Raw genomic sequence first — 14,738 nt, 5'->3', positions numbered from 1 at the left:
AGGGAGAGAGAGGGAGAGGGAAAGAGAGGGTGAGGAAGAGAGAGGGTGAGGAAGAGAGAGAGAGAGGAAGAGAGAATAAAGGTGGAAAGGAGGAGGGGGAGGAGGGGGAGGAGGGAAGAATGGTACTCATTTTCAGGTTTGTAAAAGTCATCTTGGTGAAGGATGAATGTAGATGGGAATATGTCACGGAGTAGACGGGCCAGCGTCGTCTTTCCGCTGGAGGAGCAGCCCGATATGGCTACTACGAGGGCAGTCTCGGACATGGTTGATGAGGGGTGATTGATGCTGCTGAGCGTTGAGTGTTGGGGATGGTTGTAGTTATCTACAGGCAGTAATGATGGCAGCAGCAGCAGCAGCAGCAGCAGCAGTAGCAGTACTGCGGTGCAGCGAATTGATTACCAGCATTACCAATCACCACCGACATCAAACAAGAGGGTCAGAGTGAAGATGAAGGCTGAGAAATTCACGTAGTCCGTAGATGATGATGATACTGGATATAATTGAACGTGATAATTGGAGAATAATAACCCATGCACAACATGTAACCTGGCGCTGTTTCGCAAAAAAATAAAAATCAAGTAATACCAGGTATTGATATTAGTACACAAGGTAGCATACGTCACAGTATCCTGTCGTAGAAAAAAGTACTACTGGGAAGGGCCAGAGAAGAAGGAAAAAAAAATAAAAAAAATAAAAAAAAAAGAGATCAGCTTCTTCTCTCACAGAAAAGTACGAGTTTCCCACCCTTCCAAACTCCGCTCCCTCCCTCCGCCGCTCCCGCAACCGCACCCTTTTCCCTTCCCCTCCGACGAACGACAGAAAGAAAGGAAGAAGAAGAAGGAAAAAAAAGGAACAGGAAAGATTCAGCAGCAATGGAATGCGATCAATCGGGCATGATTGTGACCACCAGTCTGGCCACATTTGTCGGCGGCTTCATCTTCGGCATCTGGACCACCCGCGGCTATCTGATCTCCCCCTCTCTTCGGGAGGAGCGCCGCCGTAACCTTCACGACCCCATCGAGAGCGAGGAGAGCGACGTGGACGAGGAGGACGGCCCCTTGGATCACGCACCCAGCTGGAGCAACGGACCGGCGGCCGATCGGAACCAGGGTCTCAGTGCCCGGGCTCAGCAGCAGCAGCAGCAGCAGCGACAGCAGGGTCAGCAGCAGAACCCGTTTGCCAATCCCGACGAGGAGTGCAAGCTCGTCCTAGTAGTCAGGACTGATCTAGGAATGACGAAGGGTATGGGGTCTCTATTCTTATCTTGGAAAAAAAAAAGATTTCTCGATTGATTTTACACACACACACACACACACACACACACACACTCCCTCCCTCTCCCTCCCTCTCCTTCTCTCTCTCGCTCCGTCTCTCGCCCTTCCTCCCTCTCTCTGTGTCTGCCTCTCTCTCTCACACACGGAACAAACAAACTGACATGCATGTCGCAAGGCAAAATCGCTGCTCAATGCTCCCACGCCACACTGGCATGCTACAAGACCCTCAGCCGAGCCACCGCCGGCTCACCTCAGCGTGCCATCCTCTCCCGGTGGGAGAAGCAGGGCCAGGCAAAGATCGCCGTGCAGATCAAGTCCGAGGACGAGCTGCTCGAGCTGCGGAGGCTGGCGCGTAACGCCGGGCTCACGGCCGAATTCATCCAGGACGCCGGCAGGACCCAGATCGAGGCTGGGAGCATGACGGTCCTGGGCATCGGGCCGGCTCCCAAGAGTGCTGTCGACAAGATTACCGGGCATCTGAAACTTCTGTAGATCTCCTCCTTTTTCCTCTCTTCCTGACCTTCTTACTTTCGCGACACGGTGTTTTTTATATATGTTGTTTTCCAGTTTGTTGTTTTCCAGTTCTTCTTCTTGTGTCTGTTTCTCATGGGAATGACGGCGTGTCAATTGGGTTCTGTTATCATAAAAATTGGGAGGGGGGGAGAGAAATCGGATATATATAGAGTAGGGAAGACAATGAGAAGAATGAAAAAAAAAAAAAAAAAATTGTAGCTTCAACTACTACTGCTACTACTGCTACTACTACTACCTGGGAGATGCATCTTGTGTGGGTTTGGGTATATTCTTCTGTATTAAATTTTTTATTTTATTTTATTTCCCATGAATTTACTGCCTTTGTTTTTTTTTTCTTTGCCCGTTCCCTTGTTGAGAACAAATCCCAATCACTCCTTCTTGGCAAACCGCGACAAGGCAGGCCCCAGATCGTCCTGCCGCTCCTGCCTCATTTTCTTGTTCTTGTCCTGCTGCTCCTTCCAGATCTCGTCGACGCGGAGACGCTTTTCGTCGATGATGTTCTTCTTCCTCTGCTTCCTCAGGTACTTCTTGAGCGCTCCGTTCTTCCCGCGCGCCCTGTTGCGGATGTCCTCCGCCACGTCCGGGGCGGCGGCGTCGAGGTCGCGCTCGGCCTTGCGCTGCCGGTCGGAGCGCAGGTCGAGGTTGCCGACGAAGTTGGGGTCGAGGGCGATCATGTCGGGCTGGAGCTTGTTGAGCAGGCCCTTGACCTCGGACTCCTGGCGCTGCTTGGCCGTCTCGAAGGGGTTGGACTCGAAGGCGTCAAAGTTGGCCTCGCCGGCGCCGGGGACGATGATGGAGGAGAAGCCCTGGTCGTGCCCGATGCCCAGGACGTCCTCGTAGGGGCACCACCTGACGCGCTCCACGCGACGGCCCTCGCCGCCCCACGCCATGTAGGGACTCTGCACCTTCTCCTGCACCGGCTTGTTCTTGTCGAACAGGCCCTTCCAGACGGTCGTCTGCGTGCCCCACCCGACCGCCGTCAGCCCCCGGTCCGAGATGGCCACCGAGTGCGCCGGCTGCCGCGTGAAGTAGCTGCTGACCTCCCGGAACATGCGGATGTCCCAGACGGCCATGCGCTGGTCCTGCCCCGTCGAGACCATGTACCGTCCCTCGCGGTCGACGGCCACCGACCGCACCGGTCCGCGGTGCGCCAGCAGCTTGACCAGCGGCTCTGAAGAGTTGGGCGACCACAGCGTCACCGTTCCGTTCTGGTGGCCCACGTGCAGGATGGCGTTGTACGGGTTCTGGCCCAGCGATACGGGCTGACCCAGTCGCGTCGGGATCTCGGCCACCAGGCCGCCGGTCGACACATCTTGGTACTTGAGCATACCGGTGGTGCCCTAGAGAGAAGAGTGGGTTAGCGAGAGATTGAGGAAGGGGAGAGAGAGAGAGAGAGGGGGAGGGAGGGAGAGAGAGAGAGAGAGAGAGAGAGAGAGAGAGAGAGGAGATCCGAAATCGCAGAGGCGGGGAGAACTTACAAGTGTCGCTAGCAGAAAGTGGTAGGGGAGAAATTCCATGTGCGTCACCTCCTGGTGCTTCCTCAGGCTGTGCAGCTCAACACCGTTCCTGTCGTAGATGAAGACGTACTTGCTCTGCGCCACGGCAAAGTACTGGTTGTTGTGGAGCCACTTGACGTCGCGGACCGTCTCGCCCAGCTGCAGCTCGCAACCCAGCTTTCCTTCCCTCCAGTCCATGGTGGCGATGTGACCCTTGCGTCCGCCCATGAGGAGCTCCCGCCCGTTCCTGGTGTAGTCGAATTGGTAGGGGCCGAGGGAGTCGAGCTTCAGCTCGAACCGCTTCTGCGCTGTCTCGACGGCGACATCGCTGACAATCTCGTCCTGCCGCACCTTGTACGTCCTCTCGAGCTCCGTCTCGGGTTCGAGGAAGCCGGCCGTGTTCTCGAGCAGGATCTCGGCATCCTTGGCCCTCAACGCGGCGCTCTGGTTCTTGTATTCGAGGCTCTTGAGATTCCTCCGCAGCTTCTTGTCCTTGATGTTCTTGGTATCGATCTTCTTGCCGCGCCCGTACGCCTTGTTGGCCTCCTTTAGCCGTCGAATCTTTTCGCGCTCATGGCGAGGGACCAGTTGGGTGCGGGTCTCGACGGGGACGGCACCCGTGCTCTGCACCTTTGTTATCGGTTCGTCAATTGTGTCAACTTCCATTTTTCTTTTTGTTGTTGTTGTTGGGGGGGGGGGTTGTCTTGTTTTGGGTAAACCAAAAACCAAAGAAACCAAAAATAAAAATAAAAATAAAAAAATAAAAAAAATAAAAACCTTTACCACGATCTGCCAAAATGCGCTTCAGTCTGGCCAAAATTTCTGGACGCCAAGAACCTTATCGGGATCGGCTGACTGGATAAGCCCAAGGGAAGAATCCACTATTATCGATAAGTTTCTCCCGCACCGAAAAAATTCCTGATAACCACAACAACCCCACCATCCATCATCCGGCTTCTCAAATGGTGTAAATGTGTGTGCTGGTTACCACAAGTCTCTACAAAAAAAATTAAAATCACTACTACTACTACTACTACTACTACTGCATACAAATCATAGGAGACAGAAGGCTACCTCTTTCTCAGAAGACCACACGATACATCGTACAACCTGGCTTCACTACCGTTTCGCTTCAAAGCAGGCAGTGACGGCAAGATGCCTGCCGCTGTGGCCCACTCGCACCGGCCGACAACCAAGGTCTCCCACAAGGCTTTCAAGGCCAAGGCTGCAACAAAGCATGAGCTGAGAGACAGGGCCAAAGGTCTGTTCTCTCTCTCTCTCTCTCCTTTTACATTCCGGGTTTTGAGACTTTCAAGCTGACGGGTTCTCATGAAAAGGCCGAGTACCCAACGAACGCGGAACGAGAAAGACCCCCCACCAACAAGTCATGTCTAAACTCGACCGACGCAACCAGGCCAAGCAGGCCCGCCTATCTAAGCACAAGGAGCATCTTAAGGATACGTCTATATTCACCGGGCGTGACGCTGCCCCTAGGATCGTCGCTGTTCTCCCGCTCTGCGCCGACGGTGACGCCAAGGCTGCCATCAAGCTTCTCAATGGCAGCGTCGACATCGAGACCGACCCCGACGACGCGACCAACCGAGTGACCGTCGACCGTTTCAAGCAGAAGATACAATACGTTCCCCTCGAGCGTGACCTTACGGCCTGTCTCGATGCCAGCCGCACCGCCGACTTCGTCGTCGTCGTCCTCTCAGCCTCGGTCGAGGTTGACGAACTGGGCGAGCTGATCCTGCGCAGCGTCGAGGGCCAGGGCATGTCGACCTTGTTCACCATGGTCCAGGGTCTGGATAAGGTTGAGCCCGCCAAGAACAGGCCAGGAGTCGTGGGATCTCTCAAGTCTTTCATCTCGCACTTCCACCCCGATCAGGAGAAGGTCTACAGCCTCGACAACAGGCAGGAGTGCTCCAATATGATGCGATCGCTGTGCAGCACGACGCCCAAGGGCATCAAGTGGCGCGAGGACAGGAGCTGGATGCTCGCCGACTCCATCCAGTTCGCCCACGGCGCGTCGGATACCACCGTCGTCACCGGTGTTGTCAGGGGAAGGGGCCTCAAGGCCGACCGCCTCGTTCAGCTGGGCGATTGGGGCACGTACGAGATCGAGAAGATCGTCTCGGCCCCCCTCCCTAAGACGGTCAGGAAGAAGGGTGTGGAGATGACGGCTGAGGAGGAGACCGAGAAGACTCTGGATGAGCCCACGGCCGACAAGGACGATCTGAACGAGCTCGCCCCTCACGACGTTGCCATGGATGACGAGGACGACGGCAACGATGACGCCATGTCGGTAGCCGCATCCGCTAAGAAGGGCGTCTTGCTGGATGATCACCACTACTTCTCAGATCCCGAGGAGGAGGCACGCAAGTCGACTGTCCGGAGGCTCCCCAAGGGCACATCCAAGTACCAGTCTGCCTGGTACCTGGACGACGTGTCCGACTCCGGCTCCGACCTGGAGGATGTCGACATGGGCGCCAACTACAACGACGCGTCTGATGACGAGGCCGGCCCCGAGGATGGCGTCGATGGCGAGGCCGGCCCCGAGCCCACCGAGGCCGGAGCCTCCGAGTATCCGCAGTCCGAGATGATGGAGGAGCCTGACGAGGACGAGGATGCTCAGCAGCTGGCAAGCTTCCGTGCCGGCCGCAAGAAGGATGAGGCCGAGGACGACAAGGAGTTCCCCGATGAGATTGAGCTGCACCCCAACGTCTCGGCACGTGAGAGGCTGGCGCGCTACCGTGGCCTCAAGAGTCTGCGGACAAGCAGGTGGAACGAGGACGAGGACCGGGCTCACGAGCCAGAGGACTGGAGGCGACTGCTACAGGTCCCCGACTATGCCGGGTCGCGGTCACGGTCGATGCGTGAGGCCCTCGTCGGAGGCGTGGCCCCGGGCACCAGGGTTCATGTCCACCTCAAGGGCGTGGCGCCGGAGCTGGAGAAGAAGTACAGACCGTCAGCCCCCGTGACACTCTTCTCGCTCCTGCGCCACGAGCACAAGAAGACGGCTGTCAACTACCTGTTCAACCTCGCGGCGGACCACGCGCGGTCCATCAAGTCAAAAGAAGAGCTGATTGTGCAGTGCGGCCCCCGCCGCTTCGTCGTCAACCCCATCCTCTCCCACCCGGGAACCACGCCCAACGACGTCCACAAGTTCTGTCGGTACATCCACCCTGGTCAGTCGGCCATTGCCACCTTCGTGGGCCCCGTCACCTGGGGATCCGTCCCTGTCCTCTTCTTCCAGAGGGCCTCGGCCGTGCCCCCGAACCCCAACCGGGAGGGGGGGAGGCCGACCAGCACGACCGGTCTCACGCTCGTCGGGACGGGAACGGCCCTGCCGCCTTCGACTTCCAGGGTCGTGGCCAAGCGCGTCATCCTCACGGGCCACCCGTACCACATTCACAAGAGGATCGTCACGGTGCGATACATGTTCTTCAGCCGCGACGACGTGGAGTGGTTCAAGGCCCTGCCGCTCTGGACCAAGAGGGGCCGCAGCGGATACATCAAGGAGCCCCTGGGTACGCACGGCTACTTCAAGGCGACGTTTGACGGGCACATCAACCCGCAGGATGCCGTAGGAGTGAGTCTGTATAAGAGGGTGTGGCCGCGCGAGGCAGTGCCGATTCGGGAGCCTCTACTAGTGTTGTCAGCGCAGCAGCAGCAGCAGCAGCAGCAGCAGCAGAACGACGAGGGAGACGTGGACATGAGCTAAAGGACGAAAAGAAGGGGCCAGAAGTGAAGATGAATGATTCAACGCCGTTATTACCACGAGTCTCTCTCTTTTTTTTTTTGGGGGGGGGGGTGTTGTTTCTTTGATTTACTATCCTTTTCATTTTCATTTACGCCAATTAACCTTTCTCTATACGAGTTATTAGAAGACAAAAAAAAAAAAAAGTCATGATGATTTACTTTCAAATTCGTACGCAACGCGCTAGGAAGTCGTCTATTTGGCGACGAGGCCCTCGAGGCCATCAGTAGGACGGGGACCACCCCTCGCCTTGCGCTCCTCCTCAGCGCCGCTAGCCTTCCACGCACTGACGATGAGGTTGACGATGTGATCGACGCCGACGCCCTTCTTGACCTGGGCGAAGACGGTGGGACCGCCCTCCCTCATCTTCCGAGCGTCCCTCTCCATGACGGACAGGTCGGCACCGACGATGTCGGCCAGGTCGGTCTTGTTGACGACGAGGAGGTCGCTCTGGGTGATGCCGGGCCCTCCCTTGCGGGGGATCTTGTCCCCGCCGCTGACGTCGATGACGTAGATGATGAAGTCGGCCAGCTCCCGGCTGTAGTTGGCGGCGAGGTTGTCCCCCCCGGACTCGATGAGGAGTAGGTCGGTGGAGAAGTCGCGGTGGAGGTCCTCGAGGGCGGCGAGGTTGGCGGATATGTCCTCCCGCACGGCGGCGTGGGGGCAGCCGCCCGTCTCGATGGCCCGGATCCGCTGGGGGGGTAGGGCGGAGTGGCGCGTCAGGAACTCGGCGTCCTCACGGGTGAAGATGTCGTTGGTCACGGCGGCGAGGGAGAATCTCTCACGTAGGGCGAGGCAGAGGGACAGCATCAGCGCTGTCTTTCCGGATCCGACGGGTCTAGGGTGGTATTATCCCGATTTTTGTCTTCTGTGAGCTTTTCTTCTTCTTCTCCTTCTTCTCCCTCTTCCACTTTCTTTCTTTCGAGTCTCTTCGTCCCCCTGATGAAAGTAAGGGGGAGGGGGAGGGGGTTTGGGATGTGCTTCTTTGTTAAGGGAGAAGAGGGGGGGGGGTTAAGATGCATCGTACCCTCCTATTCCAATGGTAAAGGCTCGGTCAGTCCAGTCTCGTCCCTCGATGATGGGCATCTCTCGGCCTAGATAGCTGCCTGGTCCGTCGAGGATTTCGTGAGAGTGGCCGTGCTCTTGGGCGTTGAAGCCGCCGTCGTGGGAGTGGGTGTGACCCGCATCTTCGTGGGAGTGGGAGTGTGACATGTTTTCCTTTTCTTCTTCTGCTTCTTTTCCTTTGGTGAGGGAGAAGCGATTAAGGGGATGTGTAAGAAAGGAAAGGAAAGGAAAGGAAAGCTTTTCTATGTTTGGCGTGACATAAGTCGGCGGCTTGTAAGTGCGGGGGAGGGGTAGTGTTTTTTTTTTTTGAGGGTATATTAATCTTGGATCGAGCTAGCCACAGCTCGTCGGATGAGCTGTTTTTATTGTTAAATTTTTAAATTTTTTTTTTTGCTTTTTCCTCTCTTTTCCCTTGTACTAATCCTATATTAGAAATTGCCCTCCACCATTGACTCCGTGTATACTGTATAATCTCATCTGCTCGTTCACATTCTCATATCATCGACGGACGCCGTAGGCTATTTGCTATTTGATTGTAGATGGAGGTTCTTGTTGGGAAAGCCACATGTATACCACTAGCATAAGGGATGACAAGCACTGACAGGGGGAGTTGATGGTAGCAGATAATGAGAGAGAGAGAGACGAGACGATAGCCTTGATAGTCACATGCAGTAGGCACGTGCATATGGCGATTTAAACAAACAAGAGTTGAACAGGAGAAAAAAGCCTACATCTTTTCTACTAGTGTTACATCGATAGCCCCCCCGGTCTTTGTTAATATACGTATACATGGCATATCTCTCTCGCATCCAGAGTTTCTGCCCTTCTTCTCTACCGCGACTCCGTCTCATCTCCCTCGCCGGCAACCTGGGCAACACCAGCATCCTCGAGCGAAGCGGCCTTGGACTGGGCTATGATCTCGCCGAGCTTGAGGAGCATGTCGTCGGAGAGCTCGGGCTCACCGCGGGCGGCCTTGGCCTCGCGCCTCTTGATGCCCAATTCCTCGCCGGGTGTGCGCATGGCGAGGAGCAGGTTGTGGCGACCCTTCTTGGCAGCGGCCTCCTCCTCCTTCTTGGCGACGTACCAGCCCTCGTGGCGGGTGCGGAACTTGGAGTACTTGTTGCGGAGCTCGTCGAGGGCCTGGGGCGGCATGGGCGGCGAGAGGAGGTTGTAGTAGAAGGAGCGGTCCTCGACCTGGTCGCGGGCCGTGTCGACGTCGTGCGTGACGAACTGGGGCACCTTGACCTCCGGCCAGGGTATCACGACGTTGATGCCGGGCACCACGCGGTCCCACTTGTTGCCGTGCTCCCACCTGTCCAGCGTCATGTTCTCCGACTGCATGTTGGGCGGCGTGGCCTTGAGCTGGTGGATGATGGTGTCCTTGGTCGTGCCGGTCGCCGGGTCCGGGAGGGGGTACACGAGGCGGATGGCGCCGATCGACATGGGCAGGGCCGTGAGCTGCTCCCTGTCTCCTATGGGGGTTTTGTGAAGGCCCTGGATTTAGGAACAAGTCAGTTAAACGCAGACCTTCTTCTTCTTCTTCTCTCTATCTTGCCGAATGTTCATTCTTGCTCTTTTGGGAGACGAGTAATGAGTATAAAAAAACTTTTCTGCTCTCACCTTGTTGTTCTCCATCAGGGTAACGGTACCGAGCTCCGAGTTGATGCTCTCGATCCGGTCCAGCTTTCCCCTGTCCCTGCCCTCGAGGATGACGATGCGGTCACCGACGGCCAAGTTGAGCTGGTGAGGGCTACCGGCCCACTCGCACCGCTTAGCCACCACGTGCGGCCTGATGCTGTGGACGCCGCTTCCGCTCTCGTGGGTCAGGCGCGTAGGCTCGGTGATGGTGCCGTAGACGTTGTAGCCGAGGTCGCGCTTGGGGGCGAGCGGTCCCATGACCCAGTCCTCATACCGGGCCTTGCGCGCGTCGCTCAGGTTCTGCCTGATCTCGTTGTTTGTCGACTTGAGCATGCGGACCATCTCCCAGCGCTGCGTGTTGCGGTGTCGTCGGATGGACTGGTGGGCTCGCCTACCGGCCTGGCGCTGGGCCTGAACCGTGCGCTTGACAAGTTTCTCCATGATGGGGGAGAAACAGGGAAAGAGGAATCTGGAGGATTTGGGGGGAGGGACGCCTGCGCCGTGTCGTGGTGCCGTACAATTGGGCGACTTCTTCTACGACGGTTGCTTCATCTCTCGAGAACGCTTAATCGAGGCCGAAATTCTCNTGGACTGGTGGGCTCGCCTACCGGCCTGGCGCTGGGCCTGAACCGTGCGCTTGACAAGTTTCTCCATGATGGGGGAGAAACAGGGAAAGAGGAATACGTCGGATTCCGGTGGAGGAGCGCCTGCGCCGTGTCGTGGTGCCGTACAATTGGGCGACTTCTTCTACGACGGTTGCTTCATCTCTCGAGAACGCTTAATCGAGGCCGAAATTCTCGTCGGTACGGGTTGTCGCATGTGCGAAATTGGAACATGTACTGTGTGTTTATACTGTACTGTCCCGGTGATGACACTATCCATCTCGCGTGTTGGAAGGCCAAGACGAGAAGCAATAGGGGTGGTAGGAAACATGATTGGGTATAAAGTAGTTCTTCGAGACAAGCCATCAATCTTAGGCGGTATTGCTCGAATTTACGGCCGATCAGTGACGGTACACAATCATCCTGCCGGGCGGCGGGAGGAGGAGAAGGTCGAGGTCAGCATTGATGTACGAGCACGAGTAGAGAGGCCAGGCCCTGGTGCTGCCATGCCTCGCTCTCTAAATACTAGTCCTTCCGCATTGGAAGTGAAGTATGGCCGGTGGAGAGCCTGTATATCACATGCAGACTTCAACCCGGACCTTCAATCCAAGGGTTTTCCATTAACCAGCGCGCAGGTTCGATTGGCAACGTTCCCACGCAAGTACTCGTGACATGCCGATGCATCCAAGGAGGGTGCACTGGGCGTGTACGACGAGTTTGGCAGAGGCTTGAAGAAGCTGATCCGGTGAGCTTACGGATGACCATGTAGCTTCGAATATGTCAACTATAGAGGCACGCACGGAGACGTCTCTGCGGACAACTGGCATGGCACTGGCATGGTCTTTCTGCAGCGTTGCCAAGCAACTGAAGACCTGGGCAATGTAGTATATAAGTCCGCATCGAACCTGGGGCTTGGAACGCGCAATCCTCACCAGCGACACGGTGCACACAATGGCACCCAGCACTAGATAGGGTGCCGACATGGCTGTCGAAGATGCAGAGGCCCTCAGACTCCTCGCGCAGCCGGACGTCCGATCTGAGGATGTGCCCAGCCGTCCTTTGGAAGATTGACGCCGTACGCAGGCCGAGGACTACCCAGGTTCCCGAGACTGACAGAGCTTCGGTGGGGCGGGCCAGCGCGGACAAGATCTTTGGGAGGATGTGCCAGCACATGAAGTACGATGACATCTAGAGTGAGCTTTGCAAGGGTGGAAGGAGGAGGCACAATGGAGTAGAACTACATTTTAGGAAGTCACGTGCTCCAAAATCCACGCCTTCTTATCACGGCGCAGAGGCGGACTTCTGTATCCTCTATTGAGCGTTTTCGAAATTTGTCGTCGGATTGGAGAATAATGCATAGTTTAGTTGGACTACGTCTTCTTTCCATATCGAGCGTCGATCAGAGCAAGCGGGCGAAGGTTGGAAAAGCTGAAACACGCGGCAACACGGTCAAAATCTCCTTTCTTCTCTGTTGGTCTCACTCGTCTGCGGTGCTTCTTCAGCCTGCTCTAGGAACAAGGCGATTGGACTAGGGGTCGGGGTGATAGTGTCGTCCAAGAAAAGACAACCAATATTAACACCATTCGTATCAAAAATAGATGAAGATTGGACGCAAATGGCCAAGGCAAGCTTTTCCTTCTTATTTGTTCTTGTTTTTGTCTACAGATGAGGTCACGCCACCGTCTGATCGAGAGAGAGAGAGAGAGGTAGAGGTAGATACAAGGTCCAGCCCGCTAGTACGATAACGGCTGGTAGCAGAGCTGGTATTATTACTAGTAGTATTACGACGAGTACATATGGTAATAGCAGTGATAGTACGAGATGGAAAGCTGGTAGCCAGAACCGGTAAACATCAAAAGGAGGCTCAGCCCATAACAGAGAGGCTGATGGGCGGTGGCGCGTCGGCTGTTTGAAATCTGGGGCCAGCCCAGCCATCCTCCCAGTTGGAAGAAGGCGAAGAGGCAAAAAAAAAAAAAAAAAAAAAAAAAAAAAAAAAAAAAAACAGGATCCATCAGGTCTCTGTGGCGCAGTGAGACAACCTGTCTGGGTAGGTCGCACGTCTCGCAGTGATGGAAATGCTGGTAGTTGTTGACCTGACCATTGCTACTCATCTCTTACTGGTATCAAGGCGCGGTGAAGGACGGGAGTAGTCACGGGTAATATATTATACAGGGTGTAATCTGTACTCCGTATCGAGACTGCAAGTCGAGACTACCAGTCAAGTAATCCGTGCCGTAGGACTGGTATTAAATGATGCCTGTTGACGAGTACTGTCACATTTCAGCTTGAATTACGAATTACCTGTAGGACTCGGTATCGTCTGCTAGTCGAGTCTCAAAGCACGCTGTTACTTGGGAGAGTTGCGTGTACGTAGTCGTACAGTGTAGCACGGAGTAGTATTGCTACGGTATTATTACGAGTAACGCATGATGTACCAGAGATATGTACCCCGTACAGACGGCCCCGGGGAGGTAGGGGGACTCTGCCCGTCCAGAGTGTGCTGTCAGCACTGATACGAACAGTTCATAGGTCGTATGCGCGTCCATCTCCATGCAGTATTATATCTATTACCTGTATGTACGGAGTACTCAGGCAGCCATACGAGCAGAGCAAATGTGCAGGGACCTGGACCAACAAACAAGCACGAGCAAGAGTAGCATGGAAGTACCTGGGGGCACTAGTAGGCCGTAGTGGCAGAGAGTATCACGGAGTACGGAGCGATAATAATAATAATGGGCACGGGGCAGGCTCGGCAGCTGGCTGGTGCCTCTAGTAGCGCTGTAGCAGTGCACTCGCCTGTACCTGTCTGTATCCGTAGGCGGTACGGAGTACCGACAATCCATACAAGGGCCCCCTTCGACGAGAGAAAGAGGGACTAGGCCAGAGACTCGGGAGAGAGAGGGAGGGAGGGAGGGAGAGAGATAATACGGAGTTAATCCACGGACCAATCTGCAGGTACATGAGTGGTTGGGGCGACAGAGAGACCAACACCCCCGGGGCACGTATACTTTGTATGTACGGATACCGGCTCTGCTACCCAGAGTGCTACCCGAAGTCCAACCCTGTGTCATTCGTACCTGCTGTTAACACTCGGCTGCGAGGTCAGTACATGCGAGTACGAGTATCACCCGGCGACGTGAACAGCATTGAGGATGATGTATGGAGTGGTGTACATGTATTATGTACTCGACATTGATAACGATTGTGCACTTTCATTTCCTACATGTAATGTCATCATCACCACCGCCACCACCACCACCACCCCCCAACCCCATGACCACACCGTTCCTTCCTTTTTTTTTCTAACCTGTTTATCAGGCACAGACGGATAGTGCACCAGTAAGCAGCAGCAACGGCAGCACGGGTAGCAAACGGCCATCGTTTCATCACGTTTGCGACGGGGAGAGGAGACGGATGGAGGGACAGCTGCCAGCACAGGTAGCAGAGCAACACTGATGGATCGATTGGTTGGTTGGTTGACTATCATTACTACAGGTACAGTTGTAGTGGTATTGTCCGGGAGATCATATCGATGACATTGTAATCCGTACTCGTAACACCCTGAGTCCTGACGGGTCCCTGTGTCCAGGCCCACCGGTAGCAAGCGGCACGTCACTGGGTGGAGAGGGCGATGGAGAGGACGCGACGTCGTTGCGGTGACTGATTGCAGGGCCCTGTAATACTGCAACGAGTAGCGGTGCGTCAGTACTGTAGTAAGTACAGATCATTACTAGAGCAGCACGCTCCGTGTTTGGCTGCAATAGCAATACCCGTCACGCTGGCCGGTACCTAGCAGGCAGTCCTACAGCGTGGCCGGTACGACCCCCCAGCATATTTTTCCTCTCATGCCCAGCAACAACCGGACGGCCGCCGCCCCTCAGCTCAGCTGGGCCCGGCCTGCCCTTCTCCTCCCATGCTTTCTCTGACGGTGGCCTCCGCTGTTTTGTTGTCAGTGGTTGTTGTGTGACTCTCGTTCTCACTCTCCTCACTCTCTCCCCCTCCCCTTTTGAATCGGTCGCGCACCGCTCTCCATCCCTCTCCCCCGGTCAATGCCTACTGGCTGGCTGGTGAGATTGTATGAGCTGGGACTAGGTACCTGCGATGGCGCTGGGCTCTCGTTTTCTTCTTTCTTTTCTTTTCTCTTGTCGTCCCGTTCCGTTTAGGTAGCAGAAGCACTGGACTCCTTCCACTGTACCCGAGTACACAAACACTGTAATCCGTACTCTGACCTAGGCACACCCGGCGAATACAAGGGCACTGTGAATCGTAGCCTCCACTGTAATAGCACCCCTCCCCCAATATGTAACCGGTACCTAGAGACAATGCTCCGTCAAAATCTAGGTCCTTACTGGTTGGTCAGGTCACCCTT

General features: G+C 55.5%; 7 protein-coding genes across 7 annotated transcripts in view; 2 read left to right on the top strand and 5 right to left on the bottom strand.

Moving 5' to 3' along the window:
- Nucleotides 1–263, bottom strand: part of GMORB2_7558 (nicotinamide/nicotinate riboside kinase) — a gene marked incomplete at both ends in the record, with an annotated part of 1,081 nt that extends 818 nt beyond the window's left edge. The window contains one exon of the mRNA XM_035469523.1: nucleotides 127–263. Coding sequence (XP_035320617.1) covers nucleotides 127–263 — 137 coding nt within the window. The remainder of the gene's footprint in view (nucleotides 1–126) is intronic.
- Nucleotides 264–872: 609 nt separating this feature from the next.
- On the top strand, nucleotides 873–2,840 carry GMORB2_7557 (peptidyl-tRNA hydrolase, PTH2 family; the record flags this gene model as incomplete). Its single annotated transcript, XM_035469522.1, is given in 4 exon segments — nucleotides 873–1,037; nucleotides 1,530–1,762; nucleotides 2,209–2,698; nucleotides 2,703–2,840. Coding segments are annotated over 4 exon segments (1,026 nt in total).
- Nucleotides 2,177–3,970, bottom strand: GMORB2_7556 (U3 small nucleolar RNA-associated protein 7; the record flags this gene model as incomplete). Its single annotated transcript, XM_035469521.1, has 2 exons — nucleotides 2,177–3,148; nucleotides 3,287–3,970. 2 exons carry the CDS (start codon nucleotides 3,968–3,970, stop codon nucleotides 2,177–2,179), a joined length of 1,656 nt encoding a protein of 551 aa, XP_035320615.1.
- Nucleotides 3,971–4,459: 489 nt separating this feature from the next.
- On the top strand, nucleotides 4,460–7,028 carry GMORB2_7555 (pre-rRNA-processing protein TSR1; the record flags this gene model as incomplete). Its single annotated transcript, XM_035469520.1, has 2 exons — nucleotides 4,460–4,565; nucleotides 4,642–7,028. 2 exons carry the CDS (start codon nucleotides 4,460–4,462, stop codon nucleotides 7,026–7,028), a joined length of 2,493 nt encoding a protein of 830 aa, XP_035320614.1.
- Nucleotides 7,029–7,259: 231 nt separating this feature from the next.
- GMORB2_7554 (urease accessory protein) lies at nucleotides 7,260–8,276 on the bottom strand (the record flags this gene model as incomplete). Its single annotated transcript, XM_035469519.1, has 2 exons — nucleotides 7,260–7,902; nucleotides 8,092–8,276. 2 exons carry the CDS (start codon nucleotides 8,274–8,276, stop codon nucleotides 7,260–7,262), a joined length of 828 nt encoding a protein of 275 aa, XP_035320613.1.
- Nucleotides 8,277–8,960: 684 nt separating this feature from the next.
- Nucleotides 8,961–10,208, bottom strand: GMORB2_7553 (large subunit ribosomal protein L24; the record flags this gene model as incomplete). The annotated part of the gene is made up of 2 exons (XM_035469518.1): nucleotides 8,961–9,623; nucleotides 9,750–10,208. The coding sequence occupies 2 exons, from the start codon at nucleotides 10,206–10,208 to the stop codon at nucleotides 8,961–8,963; spliced, it is 1,122 nt and encodes a 373-aa protein (XP_035320612.1).
- Nucleotides 10,209–11,149: 941 nt separating this feature from the next.
- On the bottom strand, nucleotides 11,150–11,557 carry GMORB2_7552 (uncharacterized protein; the record flags this gene model as incomplete). Its single annotated transcript, XM_035469517.1, has 1 exon — nucleotides 11,150–11,557. One exon carries the CDS (start codon nucleotides 11,555–11,557, stop codon nucleotides 11,150–11,152), a length of 408 nt encoding a protein of 135 aa, XP_035320611.1.
- Between the last annotated feature and the right edge of the window lie 3,181 nt (nucleotides 11,558–14,738).

The sequence above is a fragment of the Geosmithia morbida genome, assembly GCF_012550715.1.
Source record: "Geosmithia morbida isolate 1262 chromosome Unknown scaffold_9, whole genome shotgun sequence".
Lineage (NCBI taxonomy): Eukaryota > Fungi > Ascomycota > Sordariomycetes > Hypocreales > Bionectriaceae > Geosmithia > Geosmithia morbida.
The sequence above is the reverse complement of the archived record's forward strand: the minus strand, read 5'-3'. Positions and strand labels throughout refer to the sequence as shown.